At 49.3% G+C, this 10,941-nt stretch overlaps 1 protein-coding gene across 1 annotated transcript; it reads left to right on the plus strand.

The window, feature by feature from the left end:
* The first annotated feature begins 208 nt into the window (after positions 1-208).
* Positions 209-2,173, plus strand: LOC123102892 (uncharacterized). The gene is made up of 2 exons (XM_044524350.1): positions 209-469; positions 571-2,173. The coding sequence occupies exons 1-2, from the start codon at positions 224-226 to the stop codon at positions 1,969-1,971; spliced, it is 1,647 nt and encodes a 548-aa protein (XP_044380285.1). The 5' UTR covers positions 209-223; the 3' UTR covers positions 1,972-2,173.
* The last annotated feature ends 8,768 nt before the right edge of the window (positions 2,174-10,941 follow it).

Here is a 10,941-nt window from a genome sequence, read left to right on the forward strand (position 1 = left end):
CTCCTCCCACTAAAAGCGCATCGCCGGAAATCCTGAAATAAATGCAGGAATAATGCGAGCACCAGGATTTGAACCCTAGTGGGTTGGGAATATCACTGTCCATCTAACCATCTCAACCACAGGTTGATTCGCTCTTTTGAGTTTATTTCGCAACATACCCAAAGTGGTATGCCTTGCCTTGTAAAAATGTACAGTGTGGACACGTTGCAATGCAGGTAAGCAAATGGCGGTGGATGTATGGTTGGTTGCGGCGTGCGTGCGCAGGCGCGTCTTTTGCTGCAGTCGGAAAATATTCACTCGTAGCGTGGCCGAGCATCCGACTCTAGACACTACTAGGTTGTCCGGTCACAGAAGCTGGCAGTCACGCCCCCGGGCAGATCGTCCTTTGTCTGTCATCCTGTCATCTGCTGCCGCCGCACGGTCGCAGCCGCCGTCCATGGCGACGGCGGAGGAAGGCGAGGGAGGAGAGGTACAAGTATCGGCTTATCTTTCTTCACCTTCGGTGGGTGGGCGGGTCGATCTACATCTTTAACACGGTGACCTAAAGATAGTATTTTTTTTGCTGAGCAGCCACCAGGATTAGGGAGGGGGAGGTGTCCAAGATTCCGGCGATCTGAGGCGACCCGCGGCATGGCCGGAGGCGGCGGCGTTGGGGGGAAGGAGGATGGCGGCACGGAGCCCCTACTCCTGTCCGTCCTCGCTCTCCCCGCAACGGCGCTCCCCGCCGTCGTCTCCCGCCTGGAGGCCGCCGTCCCGCGGAAGGCGCGCAGCTACCTCCCCCGCAACGTCCCGTCGGCCTGGTGGTCACTCAGGATCCCCTTCATCCAGCCGCTGCCGCCGGCTGGGGACCCGGCAAACGAAGAGGAGGGGAGAAGGTTCCCCCGCACCCAGCGCGTGCAGGTGGCTCCGTCTCTCGATCCAGGCACGGCCGATAAGCCGCCCAAGAGATTGAAGAGGTGCCTGCACTGCAAGGCGGTGGAGACGCCGCAGCGGAGGTCAGGGCCGATGGGGCGGGGTACCCTCTGCAACGCCTGCGGAGTCTGGTACAGTAAGAACGGGACACTGCCGGAGCACCGTCCGGTGGCAAGCCCAATCGTCGATTCGCCGCTGGAGAGCCCGATCTGGGAGCCCGAGGTGCCTGGGGCCATCTACCTGGTCAGAAAGTCGGCCACGGAGAGGATGCCTCCCAGGACAGAAGCTGCGCCAGCGCCACGGCCGGGGACGAGCTGCTTGCACTGCGGGTCCTCGGATCCACCTTTGTGGATAGAAGGATTGATGGGGCGGAGGGAGGTCTGCACCGCCTGCGGCATGCGGTACAAGAAGGGGAGGTTGCTGCCGGAGTGCCGTCCAGCAGAGTGCTCAGTGACGGATTCCCAGCAGGAGAGCCCAGTCATCAACTCCCCGCCAGAGAGTCCCATCTGGGAGCCTGAGGCGCCTCCGTCCGTGCACCTGCCAAGAAAGCCTTCAAAGAAGAAGAAGAGGAGGCGGTCTAGAAGCGAAGCCCCTTCGGCGCCATGGCCGGCGAATAAGGGGAAGAGGTGCCAGCACTGTGGGTCGTCAGAGACGCCACAGTGGAGGGAGGGGCCAAAGGGGCGAGCCACGCTGTGCAACGCGTGCGGCGTGCGGTACAGGCAGGGAAGGCTACTGCCGGAGTACCGGCCCGTGGCGAGCCCTACATTTGTGCCAACAAAGCATGCCAATACCCACCGCAAGGTGCTCCAGTTGCATCGAACCAGGCAAAGCAACGACGAGCATCCATCACCGTTGCCTGCCGACAGCGTCACCAACCTGCCCCCAATCCGCAACGAGCTCCCGACCACCAGCACGGCAGGTCTCGCCAGTGAGGACCCGACCGATGCACCGGGCTACACCGACAACCCAATCAATGTGCCGAGCTCACTGGACTCGCTGCTGCTCGACGGGCCGTCGGCGCCGCTCATCGTAGAGAGTGAAGATTTTGCGATTAGCTAGCCTATAAAGAATAATTCAGCTGAGATGAGATACTGATCCTTTTTACTTCGTTTGTTCAGATACTGATGCTTGGAAATTTTAAGCTTTCAATCACTGAAGGCCATTGCACAGGCCCTAGCAGTGATCAAACTAGTTCTGTGAATTCAACCATTTAGGTGGAGGATTTTCGAGTTCCGTTTCTGGTAAATTTTTTCCCTTTTTCTTTTCATGACTCCAATGGAAAATTAGTGGGCATGAACCAGCTTATGGGATGTGCATTGAGAAGACAGATATGCATAGTTTGGCAGAAGCATCAGATATTTGGCAAGATGGTTGCGTAGCTTGTTAACCTAGATTGCTCAAACCTCCCATTTCTGAAGCTCCAGATTGGGCAAGATGATGCTTGTGCTTTATGATGCTGCTTTCGGCCATACACACCAAAGGCACAAACATGTCACCCGCCTTTTACATTCTGCATGCTTCCTAAGATTTGCAAGCTGCTGCTCTCCCTGAAGTTTTTCTTTCAGTTTTGCTAAAGCACATCTAGATGTGCCATAAGTATTGCACATCTAAGTCATATGTCATTGATCTTACATTGAGATTCGTGTAAATATTTTCTTTCTCTTTTTTCTTTTTCTCTTTATACTTGATTCACTCACTTAGATGTGCAATAACTAGAGCACATCTAGATATGCCCTAGACACACCCTTTTTCTTTTGGCACAAATGCACATCCATAGGGGGGGACATGAGAGTTGCAGTAGACTGAGAAATTCCTGTGACGATGTGTTTGACGCAATCCTTTAAGGTGGAGATGGACCTAATCTGGGTTAATCTGTCATTCCGAATCTGCATCAGCCAAAAATGTTTGTGGATTTATTTGTTTTTCAAGTTTATCGTGGCCACAGATGTGTGAAGGCATCGTGGTTTTGTTTGGTTTCCAATTTCTAGCAGCCAAATGTGTTTTGGGGGAGCATTGTGGCTTTCTTTTTATATCAGGGCGTGTTATAGGTTTGATTCTTGAGCTGCAGAACTGGGTGTTTCATGCATTGCGGATTAAAGAATGGACTTGGCCTTGGCACCCCCTCGACACCGTTGATGTCGAAGACGATCACCTTGAAGCTATCGGGACTCAGCACCTTGTAGGTGACGTGGTACTGATCTTCAGCTGGTGAGCTACGACGAGGGGGGCCATCCTTCAAGGGTGATCCTGCCGTTGACCACCTGGACCGTGATTCTCTCGGCATATAGCCCGTGTTCATCCTCAGAACGAGTTCTGGTGCGATGGTGGTATGTGCTTGATGAAGTCAGTGGGCATCGACAGGTACTCGAACATAGGTGCAAGAATGATCTTGCAGAAGTGACTTGGGCCTGAGTTGTAATGGAAATGGTCGTAACTGCGGGGCCTCTTGGGGGCCTTGCCGTCAACCTCCGCCTTGCCGTTCCAGCAGTTGGCTGAGGCTACCTCCTTGTCCGAAGCAGCACTGCCGAGGATAAGCTTCTCGGCAGAGCACTTCATTGAACTCCGGCAAAAAAAAAAAAGCACTTCATTGAACACAAATGAACAAGATTAACATAGCTACCATGCTAGCAGATCAAATAAGTGAACAAGATCAATGGATAAAAAGACCAAGAGCATATTTTCATCCTCACTCACCTATCGCAATCACTCCTGCCCCCCCCCCCCCCCCTCTCTCACTACCACTTCAACTTCGAAAAACCCTATTTATCTATCACCGCATTCCACTTCATCTTCCACCCATCTCTATCTTGCTCTTCTACTACCTCCTCTTCCACAGCTCTCTCTCTACCTCTCTCTTTCTTACCACCGCTCGATCACCATGAACCCCTTCCCCACTGGCCATGGATAGACGGCAATGCTCCTTGAGTGCTCAAGTGGCGACTACCTGGAGTTTGTGAAGATGATGGATGTGTGCTCCCTGTTCAACACCGTGGACGAGATGATCAAGGAGGTAGGAGTTGTGCTCTTGCAGGCAACAGAGATGAAGACGCTGATGCATGACCGAGCCAAAGGCGCTATGTCAATGAACATACTGTTCTGGGCAATGGAGGAGGCCGAGTCGGCCGGTCAGGTCAGAGAACTAGATGGGCCAAGTAAAGCTCTGTCGTAGCTCCTGCTGACCAGGAGATCGTTGCGGTGACGCCGCCCACAATTGTTCTCGAGGATGACGACGAGGAGGAGATGGTGGATGTTGGCAATGCCGAAGCGGTCGAGATGGTGGCTTGGGTTACTGAGCCTAGCTGCTCTACAATGCCGTTGGAGGTCAATGACTACCAGCGTCAAAGCTACTGTCGCTCGAGGCGCCTCCAGGCCCGTCGCGCATAGTCAAAATCAAGGGATTTAAGGGGATTGTCATTGATTTAACCTCATTTTACTCCAAATCCTTCCCGATCCCCTTGTGCGGACTAATCGAGCAAGCCCCAGATCAATGACTAGATCTCTCTCTCTCTGTGTGTGTGTGTGTGTGTGTGTGTTTAACCGATGTCTAAATTGATTTTTCTCCATTTAGTCTATGCTTAAATGGAACTCTCTCTATTTAGTCGATGGGTAATTAGATGCCTACACTGATCCCTGCGAAGGCATGGAGAGATGGCTTACCACCATTGACGAAAGCGTGGCGGAGAGATGATGAATCGGTGATGAAGATAGTGCTAGTCAAAATCAAGTGATTTAAGGAGATTGTCATTGATTTAACCCCCTTTTAGTCAAAATCCTTCTCAACCCCCTTGTGCGGAACTAACCGAACAAGCGCTAAATCGATTACTAAATCGATCTCGCTCGGTTTAATCGATGCCTAAATCGCTCGAATTAATCGATGCTTAAATTGATCTTTCTCCATTTAATCGATGCCTACATCTATCTCTCTCCGATTAATCGATGCGTGTAGTTTAATCGATGGGTAAATCGATGCCTAGATTGATTCCTGTGAAGGCATGGAGAGATGGCTTACAGCCATTGACGAAGGCGTGGCAAAGAGGTGCTGAATCGGTGATGAAGGCGGTGCTAGTCAAAATCGAGGGATTTAAGGGGATTGTCATTGATTTAATCTCCTTCTAGTCAAAATTCTTCCCAACCCCTTGTGCGGACTAATCAAACAAGCCCTAAATCGATCTCAATATGTTTAATCGATGCCTGAATCAATCTCTCTCCACTTATCTGATGCCTAAATCAATCTCTCTCCGCTTAATCGATGCCTAAATCGATCTCTCTCCGTTTAATTGATGTGTGAAGTTTAATCGATGGGTATATCGATGCCTACATTGATCCCTACGAATGCGTGGAGAGATGGCTTACCACCATTGATGAAGGTGTGGCGGAGAAGTGATGAAGCTGGTGTTCGCCATGCAGATCTTGCCTCCTACGATGGTCACCGCCGTCGGTGAGAGTGTGGAGAGAGGGGGAGGGGAGTGGGAGGTGAGAGGATTTATGGCCGCATCGGGCAACAACGCGACGTCTCTCGTGTGACCCTGCGCGTCTAGCCGCCGTCGGTGAGAGAATGGAGAGAGGGGGGAGGGGAGTGGGCAGTGAGAGGATTTATGGCCGCATCGGGAAACAACACGACGTCTCTCACGTGACCCTACGCGTCCAGCCGCCTGTAGTCACGTGCAGTCGCTTGCATTGTGCGGGCCTGACTTGCTGAAAACGAGCGACTTGGTTGTTCCTCCAGATCCAGACCCATCGATATTTTAATTTTCATGTCATGCAGGCCTAACAATATAAGCATGGATTCAAACAGGCCAAATTTGGTTCCGGGAGCCTGTATAGGCCTCATGCAACCTACCAAACATGACATAAATTTTAACATTTTCATGATGAGTCTAGTTGCTACTTGATGGGAATACACCCTCAGAAGAGTTGTCGTACCATGTATGCATAGTCTCCTCTCATTGTCGGAAGGATTTTGGAATGGTGATAAGTCGGTTAATTGTTGGTTGTTGCTATAGACAGTGCAATTGCATATTTATATCAGGCAATATATTAGTTGCATGCGAATATTAGGTATGATATCACGTTGAGCATTCGTCATTGGAGCAATCTATGTCACTGAATTGGTGTGGATTGATGGCCGATTAGATCTGTCCCTTATCTTTTTATATTTGTATATCAATTTAGAAAAGTCAAAATAATTTTGAAGCTTTTTGGAATCAAACATGATAGGGTATTACACGTGCGAAAAGTAATTCTCAAGAATCAAACATGAACATACACTTGTGCGAAAAGTAATTCACAAAACTTTTCATATGAGCGTAACACCTGATGATGCTTGATTCCAAAATAATTCAGAAGTTTTTACTTCTAAAATTTTCTAAATTATTTTACAGTTCTGGTGCATCGGCACCCAAGTATCAAACGCCACTATATTTGAGCCCAGCGGAGCACACCATTCCGTTTAGTACATCTCAACCGCGAAGCATTCAGACCTCCTTTGCTGTGGAGCAATTTTGTAAGACAGAATTTCTATAGGAAAAAACCATTTACTGTTTTTGAGAGCGGCGATAGAGCACACGGGCTCGCCTGCTCCCGCTAGATTTTAGGGGAGGAAAAGGTACGCAACGTGCAACAGTATCATACGGTGACTTTGCCGTTTGATATAACGTTGGCTTGACGGTACACCATGCCGTTTCATACAGACGCAGCTATTGGAGGTTCCGAGCAGTGCTGGTGCATGCATGAAAAATCGATGGATTCCAGCTTTTCCTTCAGGCATGTGGTGAAACTACGTGCATGCATAGCTGATGCATGATTTTTGTCCACTACTTCGTACTTGATCTGGTCTTGACAAGCTTTCTTTTATCTCTATCCTACTCAGGTGTTCTTCGCAGAATATGTGGATTTCAAAGACGATAACGTGACTGCAAAGTTTAGCCGCTTACACCACGGACAACCTGAAAGAATTGTTCACTTTGGCAAGCCATAGTAGCCTGAAGTTCAAAGTGAGTATCTCGCCTAAAAAATTCTGTTTTACGTCAGGCTAATCGTGTTTTTAGTTGCTAACTCTAGTTCACATCTTTCGCACACATGAACAAAAGACAATGCCGATACATTCTATCTCTGCAACTGCCTGAGACATCCATCCAACACTGCTCCAAGGCTACACATATTCAGTTGATTCAGTGAAGTTTACTGCCGAACAGTTTATTAATTCGGAAGTGTGCTGAAAGATTCACAATGATGTACCGTATTTTGCTACAAATCACGCACCAGCAGGCCTGGAGTTGTCCCATGAACACCAACCTCAGTGCAGCGACCTTGTGCATCAGATATTTGGCGCCTTGATGAACATGTTGGAGTCTCGTACAATGAATTCATTGACAGGCTTGCCGCTACGCAAGGTGCCAGCCCAGCCACACAGGATGTGCTTGTTGTTGCAAGTCCATTTCACCCGGACACACTTGATCTCTTCAGGTCTGCACTGGTCGCCCCATTGCCCGCCAATGCCTTTCCACTTGCGCAATCGCAGCTACATGACAGACACAACAGATCAACCCACCTAGACGAAAAAACGTCTGTGATCAAGCGTTACAAAGAGGCTGGATTGGAAGAAACAAAAATATCACACATATTGGTGGTCGATGGACAAACTACTGCATAAAGTAGCACGTCGGCCCCAGTTGTTGATCTTCCGATAGCTACTAATCATCAGCAAACAGAGAACACTCCACTGGCAGGTTAGTGTAGCAAAAAACTGCACGAATATACCTGAGTGTGTGCTCTCCTGTGATGTTGTGTGAGACGGTTTTATAAATTTGTCGTTGCCTTGCAAACTTGCAGGGACTGCTCGTGCACGGGCCTCAAGATCAGCAGTACCATTAATTTCATACCACTGTCATCGATCTCAGCGTTCCATGTGTGCCTTGGATTTACAAAAATAAAACTTTAGTGAATCTGTGGCTTTTTGCTAAATTGGTGATCTGACTTTTACTTAAATGGTATCGCACGAAACAAATGAGGACCATGCATAGACCAGCCATGGTGCCATCAGCTTCTTATGTGAGCACACCAGCCATGGTAACCCCATCAATGAACGCGCCATTCATGGATCCAGGTGCGTGGTTGACACCTGTTAAGCAACCCGTTGCAAAATGAATCCACTGACTAACTTGTAAACCACAACGCTTGTTTTAGTTTTTATTTATGCTGACATAAGTCCCTCCCTATAACTCTTGAATTAAGAATTCCACAATAACAGGGTCTACTCGATGTTAATTAGGCGTAAATGAAACTTTAGCAAAAATCTCGTAAAACAAAAAGGATATTTAATTTATATAATATCAACTCATTAATGAAAATTGAGGGCATGCCTTATTGTCTTGATACACGGCTGTTGTTGGTGTGGCATGGAGTGAACCAATCTGGGATACGAGTCCAAGGTCAGCTCGATATGATGCAACACATGGCGTCATCTTGTTGGCAGTAGGTAAATCTTGATTTGAATTATCTTTGTCTTTTGCCCACACCTGAAGTAAACAAAAAAACTTGAACATGCCAATGACAGTCACCACAAAACTAACTTGAGTGTGGCTGGAAAAATTGCATGAACAACTGTCTCGCACCTGTCTGAAACTATTGAGAAGATCTGAAACTTCTGTGGATACCTGACTATACCAAAAATCTGATGATGAGTCTAGCCTTGCATATATATGAAACTTCTGAATCAACACGCAGTTGCCACAGGCGCCTCCCCTACCCTGATCGCACCTCCAGCAAGAAGTGGAAATCACAACATGCTTGCGACTGCTGCTGTTCATGCACCATTTCCATGTGAACGGCAATAGCAACTCGCCTTTTAGCCTCCTTGGTGTACCCGGGAGAGCATGAGTCTATTGAAAAAGAAGAAGAAAAAGATGCGAACTGGGTGCCCTGCAGCGGCATTGACTGATGATGCGGACTGGGTGCCCTCCGGCGCGCTATTCTGCTGCCCCTAGGCCCCCTACGGTACGTGCGGCAGCTACAGATCTTGAACTCCCAAGGCTTGGGCACCTTGCTCCTGTGGTGGCTCGATTTGCGCCAATGGGGGTGCGGCTGGACCAAGCAAGGCGAGGTGGTCGGCGAAAGCTTGCTGCCACCTGTAGAAATCGCATCAACCACCTAACGGCTCACGTTCATCGGCAAAAAAGGCCACGAAATGAAATATTGAATGTTGGAAATATGCCCTAGAGGCAATAATAAATTGGTTATTATTATATTTCCTTGTTCATGATAATCGTTTATTATCCATACTATAATTGTATTGATAGGAAACTCAGATACATGTGTGGATACATAGACAACACCATGTCCCTAGTAAGCCTCTAGTTGACTAGCTCGTTGATCAATGGATGGTTACGGTTTCCTGACCATGGACATTGGATGTCGTTGATAACGGGATCACATCATTAGAAGAATGATGTGATGGACAAGACCCAATCCTAAGCCTAGCACAAAGATCGTGTAGTTCGTATGCTAAAGCTTTTCTAATGTCAAGTATCACTTCCTTAGACCATGAGATTGTGCAACTTCCGGATACCGTAGGAATGCTTTGGGTGTACCAAACGTCAGAACGTAACTGGGTGGCTATAAAGGTACACTACGGGTATCTCCGAAAGTGTTTGTTGGGTTGGCACGAATCGAGACTGTGATTTGTCACTCCGTATGACGAAGAGGTATCTCTAGGCCCACTCGATAGGACATCATCATATGCCCAATGTGACCAAGAAGTTGATCACGGGATGATGTGTTACGGAACGAGTAAAGAGACTTGCCGGTAATGAGATTGAATAAGGTATCGAGATACCGACGATCGAATCTCGGGCAAGTGCAATACCGCTAGACAAAGGGAATTGAATACGGGATTGATTGAATCCTCGACATCGTGGTTCATCCGATGAGATCATCATGGAACATGTGGGAGCCAACATGGGTATCCAGATCCCGCTGTTGGTTATTGGCCGGAGAGTTGTCTCAGTCATGTCTACATGGTTCCCGAACCCGTAGGGTCTACACACTTAAGATTCAGTGACGCTAGGGTTATAGGGAATAGATGTATGTGGTTACCGAATGTTTTTCGGAGTCCCGGATGAGATTCCAGACGTCACGAGGAGTTCCGGAATGGTTCAGAGGTAAAGATTTGTATATAGGAAGTATGGTTTTGGCCACCGGAAGTGTTCCGGACATCACCGGTAGTGTACCGGGACCACCGGAGGGGTCCAGGGGTCCACCGGGAGGGGCCACGGGCCCCGGAGGCATACATGGGCCAAGTGTGAGAAGGGACCAGCCCCTAGGTGGGCTGGGGCGCCTCCCCACCAAGGCCCATGCGCCTAGGGAGAAGAGGGGGCAAACCCTAAGGACAGATGGGCCCTAAGGCCCATGCCTGGTGCGCCTCCCTCTCCCCCCCACTTGGCCGCCACCCCAGATGGGGATTGGGGCTGCCGCCACCCCTAGGGTGGAAACCCTAGGTGGGGGCGCAGCCCTCCCTCTCCCCCTATATATAGTGGAGGCAAAGGGGCAGCCCAACACCGAAGTTCTGGCGCAACCCTCCCCCTCTCCCAAGTCCTCCTCCTCTCCCGCGGTGCTTGGCGAAGCCCTGCAGGATTGCCACGCTCCTCCTTCACCACCACGCTGTCGTGCTGCTGCTGGACGGAGTCTTCCCCAACCTCTCCTTTTCCCCTTGCTGAATCAAGGCGTGGGGGACGTCACCGGGCTGCATGTGTGTTGAACGCGGAGGTGCCATCCGTTCGGCACTAGGATCATCGGTGATTTGGATCACGACGAGTATGACTCCATCAACCCCGTTCACTTGAACGCTTCCGCTTAGCGATCTACAAGGGTATGTAGATGCACTCTCCTTCCCCTCGTTGCTAGATTACTACATAGATTGATCTTGGTGATGCGTAGAAAATTTTGAATTTCTGCTATGATCCCCAACAGTGGCATCATGAGCTAGGTCTATGCGTAGTTTCTATGCATGAGTAGAACACAAAGTAGTTGTGG

This window comes from Triticum aestivum, chromosome 5A (assembly GCF_018294505.1).
Source record: "Triticum aestivum cultivar Chinese Spring chromosome 5A, IWGSC CS RefSeq v2.1, whole genome shotgun sequence".
Lineage (NCBI taxonomy): Eukaryota > Viridiplantae > Streptophyta > Magnoliopsida > Poales > Poaceae > Triticum > Triticum aestivum.